General features: G+C 35.7%; 1 protein-coding gene across 5 annotated transcripts in view; it reads right to left on the bottom strand.

Annotated features, from left to right (window-relative positions):
* Positions 1–1,240: 1,240 nt before the first annotated feature.
* LOC128206147 (alpha-2 adrenergic receptor-like) overlaps positions 1,241–26,023 on the bottom strand; it is a 44,988-nt gene continuing 20,205 nt past the window's right edge. Inside the window, exons 1-3 of one of the 5 annotated variants that reach the window (XM_052908443.1) lie at positions 24,653–24,876; positions 14,532–16,411; positions 3,896–4,765 (exon numbers count right to left, since the gene is read on the bottom strand). In XM_052908443.1, coding sequence (XP_052764403.1) covers positions 4,658–4,765; positions 14,532–15,791 — 1,368 coding nt within the window. In that variant the 5' untranslated portion in view covers positions 15,792–16,411; positions 24,653–24,876 and the 3' untranslated portion in view covers positions 3,896–4,657. Of the gene's footprint in view, positions 4,766–12,887; positions 16,412–24,652; positions 24,877–26,023 lie in introns of those variants that run through there. The other 4 variants (XM_052908441.1, XM_052908442.1, XM_052908439.1 and 1 more) reach the window with 4 other exon arrangements.

The following is a 26,023-nucleotide window of genomic DNA, read 5'->3' as shown; positions in this document are numbered from 1 at the left end:
ATTTTCCGCTTAAAAGGTTACGCTATGTAGTTTAATAGTATGTTGATGCTTACTTCTATTCATCTAGACGGAGGTTCACTAGCTTTTATGCAGTTTTAAATATGTGTACATGAACACGTAGCTACACGTTCCTTTACCAATAAAAAGACATCTGCGTTTTACTTTAAACTTGCTCGCTGATACTCGCTTAAATCTTTCTTGTGTAATTATTGGACACTCCAATATAAACATGTATAATAGTGAGGAAGTGTGCAAAATGTAGCAAACATGTACACGTCAAAGCAGTGTTCCCAATTCTATATATTGTCAACATAACCACGTACACAATATGCCGTTTCTTTTTCACGTGCATGAGATTTGTCGATCCCTAAATGATGCATCGGTTTCGAGTTTATTTTAAACAATTTCAAGTTTGGCTACACATCTGGTTCATAAATCTGCCAATTCTCTCTTAACGTGTACAATATTGAGAAAGTGTGCAAAATGTAGCCAAAATGTACACGTACCCGTACAAGCAATGTTCCCAATTTTATACACGATGTTCCGCTTCTTAATCTCATGAATGAATATTGTCGATCCCGTAATGATGCATCGGTTTCGAATTTATTTTAAGCGATTATATTTTTTCTGTCATCCTTTTCACGTTTCCCCCAAAGGGATAACCCCTATACATGTTCCTAAATTGTCTGTTTGAAATGTGCTTCCGGATGTATTCACTTTACCTCGTGAATAATGAACACTCCTTAATTTGTTGTAAAAAATACTACTGAAACAGTTTGAGGTTCTGGTTACGGAATAATGCCAAGTTTTGAGTGTCTTCGTGCCTCGCAACATCGTCATGTGTCCCGAGTGATCCGTAAAGAGCCACTGCATTGCACGTACCAAAAAGGAGGGCTGCAGCCTTGTGTATCATTGCTTATACCATTATACGAAGTGTGTCGCGGTGTGTGCCGATTTATTAAGCCGTCATTTTTATTACTCTGTTGTACCATTTTTAGACAGGTCGGTAACTTGTAGGTCGCAATATTTTCGACTATTAAAGTCGATTGTTCGTCGCTGTTAATGTCTGGTCGTGTGTCTTGTTTTGATTGGTATTCTAGCAAATATGGTCTCTCCCTCTCGGTTAGGAATTACGAGAATAAATAAAAAACAACAACAATAAAACCTTTACACAATTTGATGACATTTTATTTATAAGAAATGTAACAATGGATTAAACGTAGTAAAAGCAATTCGATAAACTATTAGGTGATTCATATCGTATATTCAGAAATTATTAGTTATACATTGAATATTTTAGTGAAATAGGAACAAAATACTTGTTTCAATGATAAAATATTTCAAATAAGAGCTCTACTGTGAAAACAATATTAAAACTGTAAATGGAATTATCTATTCCGCAGAACAGTATTTAATTAGTATCGCTTTTGAAAATGGAATATTTTCATTACTTACTTATTTCATGTACAACTAATACGCAATACCTAAATTAATAAAACCATCTTTTTAGTTGAGTTATATCAGCAATTGTCGCAGTCATCGCAGATCATATGCAAACACCGCCTTCATTCAAACTGTAGGCTCAGGAGAGCAAAGTAAAGTACTTCCAATATACAATTTGTCATGATGACTGTATATGAGTATTAAATCAACAGACTGATGTAGAACTCCTATCGTATTCTGAACAATTTGTCATAAAGTCTTAAAGTTTGGCTTGAACCTTATACAAAACTTTAGACATGTATTAAATGTCTTTTAATCACATACATATTCTATGTGTAGGTCATAATTTCAATAATCCAAGGCGATTGTGGTGATTGCGATAATTTTGAATTGTACTCAACTCTTTGCCTATTCAGCACTTGCAGAATTTTAAAAGTTTTCAATAATCGTACTATTTAGTTTTCAAATAATATTAATCTTGCTTGTAATAAGATTCAGTTTGATGAAAAATGTTTTGGATTTAAATAATATTACTCTGGGTTATTAGTAATATTGTCACTCGATTAATTTCTGGTACTCGCTAAGTAATTAACTGAATGCCTTGGTTTGTTCTTTAAGTTGTACATTAAAACTTACCAACACTCAAATGTTAACGAGATAAATATTGGTTCTTCATTTTTATCTACTTTTAAGTTTGAAGAATTCTGTTATTTCAATATTCTACAATTTATTACTCATAATATTTCCTTTTCAAATGATAAAGCAGATATTACATACAAATCTTAAATCCGTCGTAAAGAGCCACACAGGTCTGACTAAAAATAAGACCAGTTTCCTAATGACATTTTAAATATCAAGGGGTAACTTCATCAAGCATTGATAAACTATTTACACAATCATACAATGTTAATGATATAGTTAATTTTGACGGGTACCATGAATGATTCTTTGAAAGGAATGAGACATTGATACTGTCTCTGTGTTACATCCGTATTTTCTATAAGTTTACTCTTTAGTGCATATGTAGTGACTTAGAGTCAGCAACATAAACAATTGTTAATACAAATGCGTATACACTCTTACATTCATTACATATAGCTTTGGTTTCGGTTTTTGATGCACGAGGAACAGAATATTTTGCGGAATAATTCCTTCACTTGCTTCCGAAATTCAGCATTCATAAAACCGTAAATATATGGATTGATCATACTATTAATGAAATAGGTATTGAGAAACACTTTATAAGCAACCTTATTTGGAGTATCAAGAGACATATAATAAGCCAAGGAATCCTGGTCATGAGTATACCTAATTATCAAGATAATCAGAAACGGCGTGTATGACAACATAAATGCAATGGTTACCACTCTCATCATAATTGTATTCGTCCTCGTGGCTCTCATTTTTATGGTCGACCTTTTTCGAGTTATTCTTCTTCCCATTGGTCGATTGGACTGTCTTAGATAATTATTTGAATCGTTACCACTTGTGTCGCAGTCTGTCATGCACGATTCCTCCTCATCAATTTTAAATTCCACCGCCTTGTGAGATCTCATAACTGGCTTTTGGCCTTGAAACGATAATCGTTTCAAGAACGAACCTCTGTTAAGAGAACTATTTATTCCTGAGTCGTAACTGCTGTCGGTTACGAATGCACGTTCGTTAATCTTTGTTGATTGTCTCTTTAGCTGGACAACGTCCTTCTCTTTTGTTACACCAGTTAGTGCCGAAATAATACTTTTGCCGAACCTCTTTGTTGCTGTCCCCTCTTCGTCATGGCCAAAATCAGTGCAAGTCGCCATATAAATCTTTCGGCCAATCGCAATATACAACGTCGACAAAACAACGAACGTAAAGATCAAAAGAGCAAATAATATTGTGGTGTATATCAAAATGATCCCTTTTCTAATTTCATGTTCATCGGCTATCAAACAAGTCTTTCCGATCACATTTGAGTGGAATTTCGGTATAGGAAAAGTAAGGGTATGAGTACCATAAAACACGTATGATGGCCATGACACAACCGATGCTATAAGAAACGCCACCAGACAAAGTCCTTTCGCAAATCGCGGCGTGAGCTGGCGACTTTTTATAGGATAGTGAACGACCAGGAATCGCTCAATTGCAATAGAAACAAACACAAGACTGCCGGTGTTGTTTATCACGTACGTACAGCCTCGAGTTATTTTGCAAACCCAGTGGTGGTCAAAAGATAATGGATTCAACAGAATTGCAATTTCAAGCGGCATAGAAAACGTACAGTTCAGCCAATCTAGAATTCCTAAACACAAAATAAACACTCGTGTTCTGTTCTTCTTCCACTTCCACAAGTACACATAAATAACTATGCTGTTACCAATGAACCCAAGAATAGCGTAACAAAATGCAAAAACCAGAGGATAAATGTTAATTTTCATCGCTTCGTTCTCAACAAATTCAAACAGAGCTCCACTTGTGGCGTTGACAAACGGTCTTTGCGATAATATTTTTTCTGTAACATTCAACGTTGATACATTTTCACTATGTTCTACAGAACTAGTGGTTGTCGAATTAAAGAAATATGTTGAAAAGTTCTGAGTGAACTCCATCGTGCCGTTTGAAGTTGTGTTCATCCTCACTTTCACTTCATCAAACCAAAACAAACTAACGAACACTTTTTGGTAGAATTGAAAAATAAAATAAATACTCGTTCACTTTTCGAGAGTTCGATGCATATGATAAAATAATTCCTTCATAAACCAAACCTCTACTGATCAGTATGGCAATATCCAAACAAATGAAACAATGCTATGCATTCGCTCGCGATATTTTCTCTTGGGTCCTCGCCGAATAGTTTCTAGCGTGGTCTGTGACGCTTGGAAGAGATAGCCGATAGTTGAACGCCATAGGATTACACTTGTTCTCCTTGGGTTACACGTTGATACTTAGCAGAAAATGTTTTATTTTCACAATATTCTACTCCTTTACCTCGTTATACCATTACTTATCACTGTGTGTATTATGATAACATGTTTGTCAAAAAAGTCCCTTAAATGTTTCACATAGTTAAGCTACTCCATAGCTTACTGCATTTCCTCGATGTTCAGGTTATATTTTTTCATTATCTTCAAACTCAAATGTTCAGATCGACTCCAATTTCAATGAAACACCTTTATTCACCATTCAATATTTGCAGGTTTAATACAGGCTGCATTAAGTGGGAAATAATTGCATACTACATAAGCACAAATATACGAATTCTTTGGGTAAAATCCAATTTACGACGAGTTTCATGAATGGTGTCTCCTTGTAACAATCGTGGCTTTTTACGGACCGCTTGTATCTGAAGTTTAGAAATAATTGCATCTTGATAATAATACATCGCAAACATATGAAACTTCTTCACATTTAAAATTTAATGTCAGAGAATGCATTCGGGTCATTTATGTTCATTAGTCAAGGCTATAATTCATGTTTAAGAACTACATTTTAGAATAAAAGTGCAATTTTAGTAAGTTAGAAGAAATAACAAAATCGTTATTTACCATATGAAGTTTTTTTAAAAAAAAACATGTATGTTCAATCAGTAATTTTGAATAAAAAACACATAAATTGAACAGATTCATTTGAAACTGTGCATAGAACACAAAAATAAAAGACAGCTTTAATGTTAAAATAACGTCGAACTCATACATCAAATCAAATTTATAAATTGATATTGGCAACAAAAATGAAATGTAAATTTTAAACTGAGAATAAGTTTTTTTTAAAGAAAATAAACATGAAATATACAACATGTAAATGTAATTAAACAGGTAACTTTCCGATGAATAAAATATGTATTAGTATCAATGTATTGACTTGTTTTGAGAGCCGAAGTATTGCCATATGTTAAGTGTCATTGTCAGATGCGGCGTGGCTGTGCAGTACCTTGGCCATAACTAACAAACGTGTCAATACAAACATACAAATGTCTTTTTGTTTGTTATTAACACTTTTCACTTCAAATGTCACTGGGGCATGTCGTTTTATTGCAAGAAATCTGCATGAAAATGATTTTAGAACATCAACCCACATGGATTTTTCAAATAACATTAACACATTTAAAACCAAAGCTAGGGTAAAGCAAATTCCTTTCATGTAAAACACAATACCAAACCACATTATGTCAATCAACCATTGTGTTTTAAATGAACATACTTCAATTAATGGCTGAATCATAATGTTTTGTTCGCAACAATGAATTAAACATGTTTGTCTATAGAAAAAGTTGTATGGTGAATCGGTAATATTTTAAAGACAAAGCAATAAAGCCAATACATTACATTAACAATTCTTTTGAATTGTACTTTTGTCGACTAAGTGAACCTTTCTTAATGATTACTTGTATGATTACTTGTAAATCGACTGTTCCGGCCAAACAAAAATAAAAAATCTGAAATTCAAACCACTTCACCATTAATTTCTATAATGCGTTCAGATACTGACGTAGCATATGCAAACAAAACAATGAACATGAACATTTTCACCAAAGCAATAATTCAAAATTCAAACATTTAAATTAAGAAAAACAGATGTAAATCCATGTCACATTATATTATTCGAGTAAAAAGCGTTACACTCATGACCTAATTTTAAAATGTATGTATTTTAAATAATTTGGAATTTCATTGAGTAGCATCTTTGTATACAAACTGTAACCTTGACCCACTGTCAATTTCTTCTATAAATAGTTTCACAATTTGACACTGCTATTGTACATGTGAATTAGTTGCAGCTAATTTTAATTTACGATTTATTGTATATTTTTTCATATCCTTGCTATTTCGAGAAAATGAGAATGGAAATTATATAATCAGAACAGGTACTTAAGTATATATAGGAGTGGTTATAGGATAATATTTGGAGTTTAATTGATTTTTGTTTAAACTTGGGCACGTGGCGATGGATTTTGTTTAAGAACATCCTTTGAGGTTAGGTTCTTAAATCATTTGCAAAGTATACGAATTTTGCTATTTTTTTTTTCTTGACGCAGTATTCATAAGGTTTTCAGTTTTTCGATTCTGCCAGTGACATTTATATGAGCTCAAGTATTTTCGTCTTAAGTTAGTATATTTAGGAAACACTAGAAGAAAATGATATTCACTTTCAGTATGTCTGAGATTGCAGTTTAAGCATGACCTTTAGTTCCTTGGTGTATCAATATATCTGCCCGTTTCAATATTTAGTAAATGTGAACTCATTCTGCATCGTGCTATTATTTTGTTTTGTTTTAATCTCATCCAAGTTTGAGATTATTTGAGCAGTATGATTCAAGTTTAGCTGAATTGTTTAGTTTGGCTTATACAACTATACCCCCAGCAGAACTATTGCTTACGTTTGTAAACGGACCGAGCATGATTATTTCGAGTATTCCAACTAGCAGATACATTGTATTTGGAAAGGCCATGATAATAATCTTATGTTTATCTTTCGGAAAATATTACTACTTATCTATTTATAAATCTGTATTTATTCATTAATTTATGCATTTATTTGTTCACTATTTTATGCAATACACTTATCGTCGTACAAGTCAGATACAATTACGCGTTTTTTTTATTTTGGACAAAATTGCTGTTCGTCCTAGCGAAACGGCTTCTTATGTTTGTAAGAGGACACTTTTAAAGAAGAACTCGTACTGCATCTATTACTTAACAAGTTTATTTATATGCATTGCTAATTCGTTGTAACATGAGCTGTATTGGAACGTCTTTAATACTCGGATTTTCCCAAACTAACATCAGCCCATGCAGGTTAAATGATCGTTTTTTTAATTGAGTAAATACAATCTAAGACGTTGTGTACAAGAACCCTTTTGTCGTAATGTTGTAACGGAGCTCGAGACAAAAACACGCTTCTATTTTTAATATCTTTGGTTTTTGTAATACTTGCAAATACATTATAACTTTGTTTTCATTTTAATTTTGTTCCCTAAAAAATGATTGTTATGTTGACCATGCGTGCGGGCATGTGTGTGCACGCGCGCGCGCGCAGTAAGATTTCATTTATACTAATTACGATCTTACGTTGCAAATATTTAGTGTGTAGCTAGCAATTATGACGTCCTCGAATAAAAGTTGAAGACAAACAGAAGAAGTATACGTTGCAATTATATCATAAAGGAACGTAGATACTATACTGTAATGATAATTCCATTGAGTGTTCACATTTCTCTATATGAACCTCAACTATCGTTAATGGGTCTAAACTAGTATCGTTTTACCACTGTTCGTGTTCACATCTCTCTATATCCACAAGTATCGTTAAAGGGTAAAATCTCATGAAAGCTGAAACAGCATTAAGTACAGTTGACCTTAAACATGGTCTACCCATGGGTGCTGACTTTCTATTTCAATTGCATGAAGGTATGGCGTATATACCGCTTACGTCACATTTACTTAAATGACCATTTCTGCCTGACGTGCTAATAAGTACATTGGGTACATTGGTGTAACTAACGCAGAGAAATTGACCTTCAAATGTATTTCCATCGGCAGGCAGACAATTGTTTTAGAGTAAATGTTTAAATTATCAGGTTGGGCATCGTTTCTATTAAATGTCTGTTACACAATATAGAAAGGCAAAACAAATTTAAACAGTGTTAAAACATACAGGCGCGTAGCAGACGCAATCCTGAGAAACTTAACATGTTTTGTCTTTATTATCGACACATCACTGCATTGTCTTGACTGACTTGAATGCACAAACTAGTGTAATTAACAATTCGGGTCAATGAACTTTTCGTAAAACATTACCAATGAAATTTGCGATAAACGTTGGATTTTTTCTAAAGCCGCATCAAATAATTGGGTCGTGTACATACTGTCATGGAAACTTCCTAATCATGTGTCTAATAACATCGGTTTAAGATACTGCAACCTATGCATCGATGATGGCATTTTTTTTGAAAGCATCAACCCAACGACTTTATGACCAATATGTACAGCGTTGGACTGATACCATTAATTCGCGTCATACGTTAGTTTATAACAAACAATTTAAGAGACACTTAACGTTTAAAAAGTATCTTAATGTAAATTCGAATGAACATACAAGTAATTATGATTATGTTCACACTCTTTTAAAGACGGAAGGTATTGTACAAATCTTCCTCGTTCAAGTTATAGAACATAACTGATCTCGTTATTTCCGTATACTGCGTCTGATTGTCCTCAAGTTTCCATTTGCATTCACTATTTGCAACGTAAATCCGTACTGAGTATTAATTAGTAATTCAGTATGGTCTATTATTTCGCTTAACTGATTGTTAACAGGTTTACATCGAAATAAGGATCTATTTTTATCTGTTGTACTTACATCTCTCTCCATCCCACTACGCTTTCTTACCATTAATCACCATCCGGACCTCTCTCTTCATCCCACTACTCCCTCTTATCATTAATCACATCACTGACATCTCTCTCCACCCCACTACTACCTCCTACCATTCATCCCTTCCCTGACATATCTTTCCATTCCACTACTCTCTCCTACCATTCATCACTTCACTAACATCTCTCTCCATCCCACTACTCTCTCTTACCATTCATTCCTTCCCTGACATCTCTCTCCATCCCATTATCTATCCTACCATTCATCCCTTCCCTGACATATCTTTTCATCCCACTACTCTCTCCTACCATTCATCCCTTTCTTGACATCTCTCTCCATCCCACTACTCTCTCCTACCATTCATCCTTTCACTTACATCTTTCTCCATCCCACTTCCCTCTCCTACCATTCATCCCTTCACTGACACCTCTCTCCATCCCACTACTCTCTCCTACCATTCATCCCTTCCCTGACATCTCTCTCCATCCTACTACTCTCTCCTACCATTCATTCTGTCACTGACACCTCTCTCAATCCCACTACTCTCTCCTACCATTCATTCTGTCACTGACATCTCTCTCCATCCCACTACTTTCTCCTACCATTCAACCCTTTACTGACATCTCTCTCCATCCCACTACTCTCTTTTACCATTCATCTCTTCACTGACATCCCTTTATCCAACTACTCTCTCCTATCATTTATCACTTCACTGACATCTCTCTCCATCCCACTACCTTCTCTTACCATTCATCCCGTTACTGACATCTCCCTCCATCCCACTACCCTCTCCTACCATTAATCCCTTCCCTGACATCACTCTCCATCCCACTACCCTCTCCTACCATTCATCCCTTCACTAACATCTCTCTCCATCACAATACCCGCTCTTACCATTCATCCTGTCACTTACATCTCTCTCCATCTCACTACTCTCTCCTACTATTCATCCCTTCCCTGACATCTCACTCCATACCACTACTCTCTCCTACCATTCATCCCTTCCCTGGCATCTCTCTCCATCCCACTACTCTCTCCTACCATTCATCCCTTCCCTTACATCTCTCTCCATCCTACTACTTTCTCCTACCATTCATTCCTTCACTGACATCTCTCTCCATCCCACTACCCTCTCTTACCATTCATCCCTTCACTGACATCTCTCTATATCTCACTACTCTCTCCTACCATTCATCCCTTCCCTGACATCTCTCTCCATCCCACTACCCTCTCCTACCATCCATCCCTTCACTGACATATCTCTCCATCCCACTGCCCTCTCCTACCATTTATCCCTTCAATGACATCTCACTTCATCCAACTACTCTCTCCTACCATTCATCCCTTCCCTGACATCTCTCTCCATCCCACTATTCCCTCCTACCATTCATCTCTTCACTTACATCTCTCTCCATCCCACTATTCTCTCCAACCATTCATCTCTTCACTGACATCTCTCTCTATCCCACTACTCTTTCCTACCATTCATCCCTTCACTTACATCTCTCTCCATCCCATTATTCTCTGCTACCATTTATCCCTTCACTTACACCTCTCGCCATCCCACTACTCTCTCCTACCATTCATCCCTTCACTGACATCTCTCTCCATCACAATACCCGCTCTTACCATTTATCCCTTCACTGACATCTCTCTCCATCCCTCTACTCTCTCTTAGTATTCATCTCTTCACTGACATCTATCTCCATCAAAATATTCGCTCTTACCATTCATCCCTTCACTGACATCTCTCATCAACACAATGCCCGCTCTTACCATTTATCTCTTCACTGACATCTCTCTCCATCCCACTACTATCTCTTACCATTTATCTCTTCACTGACATCTCTCTCCATCCCACTACCCTCATTTACCATTCATCTCTTCACTGACATCTCTCTCCATCCCACTTCCCTCTCTTACGATTCATCCTGTCACTGACATCTCTCCCCATCACAATACCCGCTCTTACCATTCATCCTGTCACTTACATCTCTCTCCGGCCCACTACCTTCCCTTACCATTCATTCCTTCACAGACATCTCTCTCCATCGCACTACCCTCTCTTACCATTCATCCTGTCACTGACATCTCTCTCCTTCACAATACTCGCTCTTACCATTCATCCTGTCACTTACATCTCTCTCTCCATACCACTACCTTCTCTTACCTTTCATTCATTCACTGACATCTCTCTCCATCACAATACCCTTTCTTACCATTCATCCCGTCACTGACATCTCTCTCCATCACAATACCCTTTCTTACAATTCATCCCGTCACTGTCATCACTCTCCATCACAATACCCTTTCTTATCATTTATCTCTTCACTGACATCTCTCTCCATCACACTACTCTCTCTTACCATTTATCTCTTCACTGACATCTCTCGCTATACTCTCGTTCCCACTTCTCTCCCTTATCATTGATCTGTTCAGTTACATATATCGCCATCCCCCGTTAACACTTATCTCTCTTTTAATCTATCTCTTAATCGATATCTCTCCACATCCTCTTTTCCAACTACACTCTTTTTTAATCATTTTCACTTACATCTCTCCCCGTCCCCATGTTCCCACTATTCTCTATTTTCATTTATCTTTTACTGATTTTTCTCCCCATCTAACCGTTCCCTATACACTCTCGATTCAGTCTTTTTGCACTGACATCTCTCCCCAAAAGCTCGTTCCCACTTATTTGTGTGTTATTAGTAGTCTCCTCAATGAAATCTCCCCCCCCCTCCCGTTCCCACAACTCTCTCTGTTTGTTAACCACTTCACTGTAATCTCCCACAATCTCCCGTTCCCGCTTCGCCAGCTTGTGTATAAGTCCTTGTGGGCTAGTGGATGTGGTATCAACTTCATCAGTTTTTTTTTCTTCTTCAATGTATCAGCTTAGGTTTGCTCCCCACTACAATCAGGTCTTTAATACTTAAAACAAATTCCTGGAATTTCGGTATCTAAGAGTAAATACAACTATAAATAAGTATAAGTGTTGTTATTTAAGATGCATTACCAGGAAATCTCCTCTTTGGTCAAAAATATCATATATTTCCTTTTTCAAATCTTTATTTTAACTGTTGGTTTCCTTGCTGCTGATATGTGAAATCTGATATTTAATTAAGTAGGGGTGATTTAGTTAACCCTATATCACCTATTTTAAGCGATTTCATCAATGAATGAAATCGATATATCGATTTTCACTCGAAAGGACGTAGTGTCTGTTTCGGTTATCTCACCGACAGTCTTTCAACGCTTTCAGCGCGTTGATTATCACAATGTTTAACCAAAATAAAAGCAACATATCTAAGGAATGGTCATAAAAATCTCTATGAAAGGCATGAAACCAACATCTTTACAACGCTGATCGCATATTGTAGTCGTTTCTCTGTCGGATACCAGCATTGTCGTGACTGGTGCAATTTAAGAAGAAAAAGGTTCGCCCACAATAATCTTACTTGTGAGACATGTTATAGGGATAGATGGCAGGTTAATGTTCTCAGTAAGTAACGCAAACAAAACGCGTACAAACGTAACGCTATGTAGTGTAATAGTATGTCGATGCTTATTTCTAACCATCTCGACGTAGCTTCACTGGCTTTAATAAAGTTGTAAATAGAGGTTGTGAAACACTATGTGTAGTTGTACATGTAGCTACACGTTCCTTTAACGATTTAAAAGACGTCTGCTTTACTTTAACCTGTTCGCTGATACTATCTTAAATACTTCTCCCATTATCGTACACATCACATTAAACGTGTACAATGATGACGAAGTTCGCAAACATGTACACGTACCCGTACAATAAGTGTTTACCATCCTCTCTATTAATGCGGATATTGCCAAGTTTTGAATCATAAGTCCTGAGTGTTCCGTAAAGAGCCACTTTATTCCGTGTACCAAAGAGGAGCTGCAGTCTTGTGTATCATTGCTTATATTATAATACGAAGTGTTTTGCGGTTTGGGCAAATTTATTCACTGTCATTTTGTTTACTCTGTTATCCCATTTTTAGACATATATGTACCTTGTAGAGTCACAATATTTTCAACTATTCGAGTCGATTGATCGTCGCTGTTGATGTCTGTTCGTGTTTTGTTTCGATTGGTGGTCTTACAAGATGTGGTATTTCTCGCGGTTGGGAATTACGCAAAATAAATACGTAAAAGAAATAAACTTTTACACAATTTTGTGACATTTTATACCATATATATTTTACGGATTAACTTTAGTAAAAGCAATTCGTTAAACTATTAGGTGATAAAAAGAATCATATCTTATATTCAGAAATGAAAAGTTCTACAATACTAATTTAATGTTAACATGCACGATTTCTGATGTCATATATTGATTCATATTCATTCCTCATATTCATTCCTTCTGAAATGTGAACACAATACTTGTTTCAATAATAAAAACATCAACACTTCATATTTAAGTTTTTATTATGAAAAAAACACAAACAAACTGTAACTGAAATTACAGAACAATATTGTTGGCAGAACAATATTTTATAAGTAACGCGATTGAAAATTGAATCTTTCCGTGATTTCTTCAAGTAATGTACAACTAATACGCACCACCTAAATTGATAAAGCCATCTTGTTTTAGTGGAGTAATATCAGCAAGTGTCGCGGGCATCGCAGATCATATGCAAACGCCGCCTCCATGCAAACTGTGGGCTTATGCACGCAAATTATAGTAGTTCCAATGTACATTTTGTCATGCGGAGTGTATATGTAATAAATCAACAGAGGTGAAACTCATATCATATTTCGATCAGCATTACCAACGTTTTAGCCATAATCAAACGAATAAAGCATATCCAAGGCGATTGCGTTCATTGCGATCATTTTGAATTGTATTCTACTCCTTGCCCATTAACTTGCAGCATTTTAATGGTTAAGTCTGCAATAATCGTACTATTGAGTCCCCAAATTTCTTTAATCTTGGTTGTAACGAGATATTCTTTGAGGTAAAAAGGTTTGGATTTAAATGATATTACACTCGGCTATTGGTAATATTGTCACGTTACGTTAGCTTACCAATACTCAAATGTTTACGAGATAACATTGTTTCTTATCTTTCATCTTCTTCTACGTTTGAAGAATGCTGTTTTTTTAGTTTTCTAAATTTATAACTCATATTATTTTCTTTTTAAATGATAAATCAGATATTACATACCAATCGTAAATCCACCGTAAAGAACCACACAGGTCTGTCTAAAATAGGACCAGTTAACTTTATCAATCATTGACAGACTATTTATGCAGTCATACAATGTTAAGAATATAGTTTATTTTGACGGATACTATGTATGATTCTTTTAAAGGAATGAGAAATTGTCTCTGTGTTACATCGGCATTTTCTATAAGTTTACTCTTTAGTGCATATGCCATGACTTAGAGTCAGCAACATAAACAATTGTAATAACAAAATGCGTGTAAACTCTTACATTCATTTACATATAGCTTTAGTTTCTGTTTGTGATGCACAATGAACAGAATATTTTGCGGAATAATTCGTTCACTTGCTTCCGAAATTTAGTGTTCATAAAACCGTAAATATATGGATTGATCATACTATTAATGAAATAGGTATTGAGAAACACTTTATAAGCAACCTTATTTGGAGTATCCAGAGACATATAATAAGCCAAGGAATCCTGGTCATGAGTATACCTAATTATCAAGATAATCAGAAACGGCGTGTATGACAACATAAATGCAATGGTTACCACTCTCATCATAATTGTATTCGTCCTCGTGGCTCTCATTTTTATGGTCGATCGTTTTCGAGTTAATCTTTTTTCTGGTGGCCGACTCGACTGTCGTAGTGAAGCTCCTAGATAATTATTTGAATCGTTACAACTTGTGTCGTAGGATGTCATGCACGATTCTTCCTCGTCAATTTTAAATTCCACCGCACTTTGAGATCTCAAAACTGGCTTTTTGCTTTTCAAAGATAGTCGTTTCCAGAACGAGCCTCTGTTAAGAGAACTTTTCATTCCGGAGTCGTTATTGCTGTCGGTTTCAAATGCACGTTCGCTGATTTGTGTTGATTGTCTCCTTAGCTGGACAACGTCCTTCTCTTTTGTGACACCAGTTAGTGCCGAAATAATACTTTTGCCGAACCTCTTTGTCGCTGTCCCCTCTTCGTCATGGCCAAAATCAGTGCAAGTCGCCATATAAATCTTTCGGCCAATCGCAATATACAACGTCGACAAAACAACGAACGTAAAGATCAAAAGAGTAAATAATATTGTGGTGTATATCAAAATGATTCCTTTTCTATTTTCATGTTCATCGGCTATCAAACAAGTCTTTCCGATGACATTTGCGTGAAATTTCGGTATAGGAAAAGTAAGGGTATGAGTACCATAAAACACGTATGATGGCCATGACACAACCGAGGCTATAAGAAACGCCACCAGACAAAGTCCTTTCGCAAATCGCGGCGTGAGCTGGCGACTTTTTATAGGATAGTGAACGACCAGGAATCGCTCAATTGCAATAGAAACAAACACAAGACTGCCGGTGTTGTTGATCACGTACGTACAACCTCGAGTTATTTTGCAAACCCAGTGGTGGTCAAACGATAATGGATTCAACAGAATCGCAATTTCAAGCGGCATAGAAAACGTACAGTTCAGCCAATCTAGAATTCCTAAACACAAAATAAACACTCGTGTTCTGTTCTTCTTCAACTTCCACAAGTACACATAAATTACTATAGTGTTACCAATGAACCCAAGAATAGCGTAACAGAATGCGAAAACCAGAGGATAAATGTTAATTTTCATCGCTTCGCTTTCAACAAATTCAAACAGAGCTCCACTTGTGGCGTTGACAAACGGTCTTTGCGATAATATTTTTTCTGTAACATTCAACGTTGATCCATTTTCACTATGTTCTACAGAATTAGTGGTTGTCGAATTAAAGAAATTTGTTGAAATGTTCTGAGTTAACTCCATCGTGCCGTTCGAAGTTCTGTTCATCTTCAATTTCACTTCATCAAACCAAAACAAACTAACACATAGTTTGTGCTATAATTAAAAAAACAACAACACATATTCGTTGACTATTCGAGAGTTCGGTGCCTAGGAAACAATTCCTCCATATTTCCAACATCAACTGATCAGTATGACAAGGTCTAAACAATTGAAACAATGCTATACATTCGCTCAGGAATGCTCTTGTTCTCCTTGAGTTGCCCGTTGATACGAAGTAGAATATGTTTTATTTTCAAATTATACTTCTTCTTGACTTTGTTATATTACTTATCACTGTGTGTATTTTAATAACATGTTTGTCAAAAAAGTCCCTTATCACATAAGGAAGTTACTGCATAGCTCACTGCATTCGCTCGATGTTCAGGTTATATCTTCCCATTATTTTCAAACTCAAATGTTCAGATCGACTCCAATTACAATGGAACACCTTTATTCACCATGCACTATTTGCAGGTTTATTACACTTGTCTGCATTTCAAGTGCTGAATAATTGCATACTACATAAGCGCAAATATACGATTTCTTTGGGTAAAACGCAATTTACGACGATTTTGATAAATGATGTCTCCTTGTAACAATTGTGGCTTGTCGCGGACGTCTTGTATCTGAAGTTTAGAAATAATTGCAACTTGAGATAATACATCGCAAATATATAAACCCTATTAACATTTAAATTCCTGTTTGAATAAAATTTAATGTCAGATTATGCATTGGGACCATTTATGTTTATTTCTGTTATGTAGGCGGCTTATTTATGTATTATGCACTTGCTTTGTATTTAGAATGATGTTTATTGTTACAAATTATATATGTATTTACATTTGGAACATTCTGGAACATTGTGGTTACTTTAAGAAAGTTATAGAATAGTATGGAAACTTCTGAAATGTTTGTTACTTATCAAGTATATTCTAGAAGAAGACTATTCTAGAAAGATCTTTGAATATATATATAATGCATAGCAGCGTTAGAGGGGTTATCTTTTGTGATATTCATAAATTTTAAAATACAGATTAACATTTGGATTATTCTTTGGGAAAGTTTACTGTGTGGACTATTTAAATTAGAAGTGCTCAAAAACATTCAGCTTTTTGGACTTTAAAATTGGAAAAAGGACATAAACCAGGATTGGAATTATTTAAGCTATTTGGAAGTGTAAAACAGTTATTTAAACTGTTGTATTTCAACATTGTAACTTTAACATAATAAATTTTGTAAAGTTTGTTGCTGGCTTTGTTTTTCTCGTAACATTTATCAAGGCTATAATTCATGTTTAAGAACAAGAATACAAGTACAATCTTAGAGAGTTAGTGAATATGAACATTGTTAATTATTTCACATGCAACTTTGTTTTGATTTTTTATCTACAACAATTATTTATGAATGATTACAACATACACTGAACAGTATTAATTTTCAACTGTGTATAAAATATAAGAAGAAAAGACATCTTTAATATTAAGATAACGTCGATCTCATAAATCAAATATTGACAACAAAAAATGAAATGCAGCATTTTGAGCTGGGAATGAGTTCTTTTTACAGAAAATAAACATAATACATACAACATATCTATGTAATGAAACACATATCTTTTCGAAGAATAAAATATGTTCAATGAATGGTATGACAATTTTAAAAATCTTAAGAGAACCAAAAACATAACATACATGTATATGTATACTTAGGTATTGGTAGGAATACGGATTTATCTCAGTATAGACCTTTCCTTCGGAGTATGTTTGCTTTTGTTTTAGAACATTTATTGATTTATTTTAAAGGCATAGTTTAAGGAATGTTTGGCATGATAATTCTTTGTATTTGTTTTTTTTGGCTCACAACCATTTAAGGTTGATACTTTTAGAGTAAATAATTTCATTGACTCACTAATATGTGACCAATTCTTGAATATACAATTTGCTTGGCTAATGTTTTTATTAATTTGACCAATGGGGAATAAATAATGAACAAATACGAGAAATTATTGTTTTAAAATCTATATAACTTTCAATCCACTTTAAATACATGATCACCATTGTTATATCCAAATTGTGAAGCATTATAGTTAAATTATATTAATATTAGCATATAACATTACTCGTATTCTTATTTTAAAGCATTGTCATTATTTTCTATTTTGATTTGAAAAAGTAAACAAAAATAGTTATGATTGGTTCATTGCTTTAATAAAGCTACAGAACTGCACAACAGGACACTCGGATATCAGATCTGATAGACAACAGACGGCAATAAAGATTAAGATCAATACACAGTATTTTACACGAATTGGGGGCGGTCAAACTAGGCCTTTGAAGCCGAAGTATTGTCTTATCCTTAGTGTCGTTGTCATAGGCGGCTTCGTTGCACAGAACATGGGCAAAAACTAAAATACAAACGTTTCCATAAAAACGTACACATGTCTTTTGGTTTTTATCGCTTCAAATGTCCTGGGCATGTCGTTTTATTGCAAGTCATCTGCATGAAAATGACTTTAGTACACTGAACCCGCATGAAATTTTTAATCAACATCAACACATGAACACCAAAGCTAGGGTAAAGCAAATCGCATTCATGTAAAACACAATACGAAACCGCATTATGTCAGCCTTTGTAAGATTATATGAACAGGCTGGAATACAAACAACAGGAATGGAGAGTTGATCAATTGTTATCCGAAACCCAGATATGCCATTTGGCTCAGCAATGCCACAACGACCACCTGATATGCTCTGATTGAAAAGCCCATCCCATTGATAGTGGATTATATTTATGGGTTCTATCAATGGTAAACAAAGGAACAATATCCGAACTGAAGTCTGACAAAATAGAAGTCAATTCAATTAATGCCTGAACCATAATGTTTTGTTTGCAACAATGAATAAAACATGTTCGTCAATAGAAAAGTTGTATGGTAAATCGGTATAATTTTTCAGACAAAACAAAACAGCCAATGCATTACATTAACAATTCTTTAGAACTGTACTTTTGTCGACTACGTTACCCTTGAATGGCTTACTTGTAAATCGACCATTCCAGCCAAACAGAAATAATTCATAATACTTAAACGTTCCGTTTGTTTTAATAATGAGTAAATACAATCTAAGACGTTGTGTACACCTGTTGAAATGTCGTAACCGAAGTCGAGACAAAAATACGCTTCAATTGTATAAAATGATTCGTTTCATTGGTTTGTATAATACTTGCAAATACATTATAACTTTATGTGTGTGTGTGTGTGCGCGTGTGTGTGCGTGTGCGCGTGCGCGTGCGCGTGCGTGTGCGTGTGCGTGTGTGTGTGTGTGTGTGAACGTGTGCGCGTGTATGTGTGTACGTGTGCGTGTGTACGTGTACGCGCGTGTGTGTGTGTGTATGCGTGCGCGCGTGTGTGTATGTGTGTGTGTGTGTGTGTGTGTGTGTGTACGTGTACGTGTACGTGTGCGTGTGAATGTGTGTACGTGTGCGTGTGTGTGTGGGTACGTGTACGTGTGTGTGTGTGTACGTGTGTGTGTGTGTGTGTGTGTGTGTGTGTGTGCGTGTGCGTGTGCGTGTGCGTGTGTGTACGTGTACGTGTGTGTGTGTGTGTATGTGTGTACGTGTGCGTGTGTGTGTGTGTACGTGTACGTGTGTGTGTGTGTGTATGTGTATACGTGTACGTGTGTGTGTGTGTGTACGTGTACGTGTGTGTGTGTGTGTGTGTGGGTATGTGTGTACGTGTACGTGTGTGTGTGTGTGTACGTGTGCGTGTGTGTGTGTGTGTGTGTGTGTATGTGTGTACGTGTGCGCGTGTGTGTGCGTGTGTACTTGTGCGTGTGCGATTCATGATTACCATGAAAGTTTGAGTATACACTGTATGTAATAAAACAACGTGACACAGAAGGTCATCCTGCATTCATACTCTGGATAAGTGTTCAATATGGAGATTACCATCGTCCAATGCGATCTATCTCCCAATTATGGTATCATTATGCAAATAACAACCAGTTAAGCATAATAATGGATTATAGTTAGATTTCATTTATACTAATTACGATCTTACGTTGCAATTATTTAATGTGTAACTAGCAATTCTGACGTCCACAAATGAAAGTTGAAGACAAACAGAAGAAGTATACGTTGCAATTATAGCATATAGGAACGTAGATACTATACTGTAATGATAATTCCATTGAGTGTTCACATTTCTCTATATGAACCTCAACTATCGTTAATCGGTCTAATCTTGTATCGTTTTACCATTGTTCGTGTTCACATCTCTCTATATCCACAAGTATCGTTAAAGGGTAAACTCTCATGAAAACTGAAACTGCATAAGTACAGTTGACCTTAAACATGGTCTACCCATGGGTGCTGACATTCTATTTCAATTGCATAAATGTATGGCGTATATATCGCTTACGTCACATTTACTAAAACAACCATTTCTGCCTGACGTGCTTATATGTTAGGAGCCTTGAGGAGTGTCATATCCTATAAACTTGTATGTAAGAACATGACTTATAATGAGTTTCATTATAACATGTTTAACCGTGGTAGTTAACGCAAGAAATTTACCTACAAATGTATTTCCATTGACAGGCAGACATTTGTTTTTTGAGAACATTTTTTAACTATCAGTTTTGGAATCGTTTCTATCTACGTCTGTTAGACAAAAACATGGCAAAATAAACTTAAACCCGTGATTAAATACAGAGGCGCGTAGCTAAATACGCAGCGCCTAAAAAACTTGTTTTGTCCGTATTGTCGACACATAAATGCACTTGACCGACTTGGATGCACAAACACGTGTAAATAACTATTGGGGGCAATGGACTTTTCGTAAAACATTATTAACCTTAAATGAGATAAACGTGGGATTTTTCGAAAACAGCTTCAAATAATGAACAATGTTTATGCGGAAGTGTTTGTGCATCAAAACACTTTAATGCAAGTATAGATTTGTGTTTATTTAGTGTGTTTCATTACCTGAACAGTTCATGTAAACTTTCCATTTAAGAGAAACTAAACGTTTGAAAATTATCTTAATGTGACAGGTGCCTTGTTATATCATAATAATTATAACATTCCACGTTTCATGTTATATCACGATCATTATAACATTACACGTGCCATGTTATATCAGGATCATTATAACATCACACGTGTCCTGTTATATCATGGTCCTTATAACATCCCATGTGTCATGTTATTTCACGATCATTATAACATGGCACGTGTCATGTCATAACACGATCATTGTAACATCCCTCGTGACATTTTCTCTCACGATCACTATAACATCCCACGTTTCATGTTATATCACGATCATTATAACATAGCACGTGTTATGTTATAACACGAAAATTGTAACATCCCTGTTGACAATTTATCTCACGATTATTATAACATCCCACGTTTCATGCTATCTCACGATTACTATAACATCCCACGTGCAATGATATCTCGCGATCATTATAAAATCCAACGTTTCATAGTACATCACGATCATTATACCATCCCGCGTTTTATATAATTTCCCGATCATTATGGCATCCCAAATTTTATATCACGATCAGTAAAACATCCCACGTGCTATATTATATTATGATCAGTATGACATCTCACGATTTATGTTAAATCACGATCATTAAAACATTTCAGGGGACATGCTATATCACGATCATAATAGCATCTCACGTTTCATGTTATATCACGATCATTATAACATCTAACGTTTCATGTTATATCACGATCATTATAATATCACACGTGTCCTGTTATATCACGATATAATTATAACATTCCACGTTTCATGTTATATCACGATCATTATAACATCCCACGTGTCGATTTATATCACGATATAATCATAACATTCCACGTTTCATGTTATATCACGATCATTATAACATCAAACGTACCGTGTTATATCACGATATAATTATAACATTCCACGTTTCAGCACGGGACAGGTTATATCACGATCTTATAACATCTCAATTGCCATGTTATATCACGATTATTATAACATCTCCCGGGACATGCTATATCACGATCATTATAGCATCTCACGTTTCATGTTATATCACGATCATTATAACATCTCACGTTCCATGCTATATCACGATCATTACAACATCTCACGTTTCATGTTATATCACGATTATTATAGCATCTCCCGGGACATGTTATATTGCGATCATTATAGCATCTCACGTTTCATATATTATCACGATCATTATAACATCTCACGTTCCATGCTATATCACGATCATTACAACATCTCATGTTTCATGTTATATCACGATCATTATAATATCTCATGTGCCATGCTATATCACGATCATTATAGCCTCTCATGTTTCATGTTATATCACGATCATTATAACATCTCACGTGCCATGCTATATCACGATCATTATAACATCTCACGTGACATGCTATATCACGATCATTATAACATCTCACGTGCCATGCTATATCACGATCATTATAACATCTCACGGGACATGCTATATCACGATCATTATAACATCTCATGTGCCATGCTATATCACGATCATTATAACATCTCACTTGCCATGTTATATCACGATCATTATAACAACTCATGTTTCGTGTTATATCACGATCATTATAGCATCTCACATGCCATGTCATATCACGATCATTATAACATTCCACGTTTTATGTTATATCACGATCATTATAACATCTCAATTGCCATGTAATATCACGATCATTATAACATCCCACGTGCTATGTTCTATCATGATCATAATAACATCTCACGTGCCATATGTTATCACAATCATTATAACATTCCACTTGCCATGTTATATCATGATCATAATAACATCTCACGTGCCATATGTTATCACGATCATTATAACATCTCACGTGCCATGCTATATGACGATCATTATAACATCTCACTGAACATGCTATATCACGATCATTATAACATCTCACGTGCCATGCTATATCACGGTCATTATAACGTCTCATGTGCCATGCTATATTACGATTACTATAACATCTCACGTTCCATGTTATATCACGATCATTACAACATCTCACGTTTCATGTTATATCACGATCATTATAGCATCTCACCTGCCATGTCATACCACGATCATTATAACATCTCAATTGCCATGAAATATCACGACCATTATAACATTCCACGTGCCATGTTATATCATGATCATAAAAGCATCACACGTGCCATATGTTATCACAATCATTATAACATTCCACGTGCCATGTTATATCATGATCATATTAACATCTCACGTGCCATATGTTATCACGATCATTATAACATCTCACGTGCCATGTTATATCACGATCATAATAACATCTCACGTGCCATATGTTATCACGATCATTATAACATCTCACGTGCCATGCTATATGACGATCATTACAACATCTCACTGGACATGCTATATCACGATCATTATAACATCTCACGTTCCATGCTATATCACGATCATTATAACATCTCACGTGCCATGCTATATGACGATCATTATAACATCTCACGGGACATGCTATATCACGATCATTATAACATCTCACGCTCCATGCTATATCACGGTCATTATAACATCTCACGTGCCATGCTATATGACGATCATTACAACATCTCACTGGACATGCTATATGACGATCATTATAACATCTCACGTTCCATATGTTATCACGATCATTATAACATCTCACGTGCCATGCTATATGACGATCATTACAACATCTCACTGGACATGCTATATCACGATCATTATAACATCTCACGTTCCATGCTATATCACGATCATTATAACATCTCACGTGCCATGCTATATGACGATCATTATAACATCTCACTGGACATGCTATATCACGATCATTATAACATCTCACGTTCCATGCTATATCACGATCATTATAACATCTCACGTGCCATGCTATATGACGATCATTACAACATCTCACGTGCCATGCTATATGACGATCATTACAACATCTCACTGGACATGCTATATGACGATCATTATAACATCTCACGTTCCATGCTATATGACGATCATTATAACATCTCACGTGCCATGCTATATCACGATCATTATAACATCTCACGTGCCATGCTATATGACGATCATTATAACATCTCACGTGCCATGCTATATCACGATCATTATAACATCTCACGTGCCATGCTATATGACGATCATTATAACATCTCACGTGCCATGCTATATCACGGTCATTATAACGTCTCATGTGCCATGCTATATCACGATCATTACAACATCTCACGTTTCATGTTATATCACGATCATTATAACATCTCACGTTTCATGTTATATCACGATCATTATAGCATCTCACGTTTCATGTTATATCACGATCATTATAGCATCTCACAGCCATGTCATATCACGATCATTATAACATCTCAACTGCCATGAAATATCACGATCATTATAACATCTTACGTGCCATGTTATATCACGATCATTATAACATCTCACGTGCCATGTTATATCACGATCATTACAACATCTCACGTGCCATGTGTTATCATAATCATTATATCATCTCACGTGCAATGTATTATCACGATTACTATAACATCTCACGTGCCATGTTATATCACGATCATTATGACATCTCACGTGCCATGTTATATCACGATCATTTTAGTTATTACTTTATTCTGGAGCTAATCTCTACACAAATTATTTACGTGCGATATAATGACATAGACACACAGACCCAACAGTCACATGAGGGTTTATAATACACACACACACACACACACACACACACATTAACTATGTATTCGTATAACAAGCTTAAGGTTTGCTTAAACGTAAACTTACCTCGAAGTAAATATATCCCTCTAGCATAATGTCCAACGAAAAGTACACACTATGTAGCTTATATCAAGCCCAAGAACGAAAGCTTTTCTTCTATTTTTAATTGCATAATAATTCAAAATTAGATCATTGTAAACCAGGATGTCTTAACAACTCCAGTCATCCACATTGTTAAAGAAACCTAACCTCGCGGGTTGCATTACTCCGTGATCTTCATTCTTTTCAAAGCGTCGACACACTATATCCTTTATATGATTTATGCGGTTTCTGTTCATTATGAAGACTACAAGTGTATCACTGATTTACAAGTGTCAAGTTACATGTTTACAATATTCACATTTATTTCCACGTATGGACGAGTTACGCAATTTGGTAATATTTCATTTTAATATTTTATAAATTATTTGTGTGTACGGTGTAATAGTGCCTTTTTTAAATAAAATTCTGCTTACGCCGTATTGACACTGTTTTGAATTTGCATACAGTAAGTGTATTTTGTGTGCTTAAGGAGAGTCTCTCTGCCATAATGTATTGTAAATGGTTTCGGCAAATATAATTCAATGCATGATCGTCTGATGAATTCAATTGACTATGAAATATTATTGGGTTTTATTGTAAGAGCACTTTTTCTCATATAATATTATTGAGCGCCACAATTGTCGTATGTTGTGATATATTATGCTGTAATGTTTAACAGATATGTTAGCATGTATACATGAAATGTGATTATGTCCTTCTAGCATGTTATCATGTCTAACCTACATGCGATTATGATTTACAGCTATGTTATTATGTCGAAGTGACACGATCCCTGGGGTAAGGGGCGGACACCTATACCAATAGACCAATGATCGAACCAACTACCTCTTGGAATAGAGATGGACACCTTCACCACAACAACACTGTCACCATGGTCAGGATTGAACCCACTACTTGTTTTTCGTTAAAGGAGGAAACCTATACCACCATTCAACTATCACCCTGGTGAGAGTAGAACCATGACCAATTTGGAAAAAGGCGGGCATTAATGCCCCAAGACAACTCTCATCCTGGTTGGGAACGCTTTCACGACATCTTGGTGAGAGGCGGACACACATACCACAATACCACTCTCATCCTGGCGAGGATCGAACCCCGACCTATTGGGTGAAGGAACGGCATCTATACAACATAAAACCATACTTATCCTAGTGGGGACCGACTCCACTACCTATTGTGTGGAGGGCGACCACCGTAAACTACAATATCATTCTCACCCTGGTAAAACCATAACCCATGACCTATTGTATGGATACGTAAACCACAAGACCATCCTCACCATGGGGAAGATCTAACCCCCGACCTCTTTGATTTGAGGCGGCCACGTGTACCCAC

Source organism: Mya arenaria, chromosome 10 (genome assembly GCF_026914265.1).
Source record: "Mya arenaria isolate MELC-2E11 chromosome 10, ASM2691426v1".
Classification (NCBI taxonomy): Eukaryota; Metazoa; Mollusca; class Bivalvia; order Myida; family Myidae; genus Mya; species Mya arenaria.
This window is presented reverse-complemented; position numbering and strand designations above follow the sequence as displayed.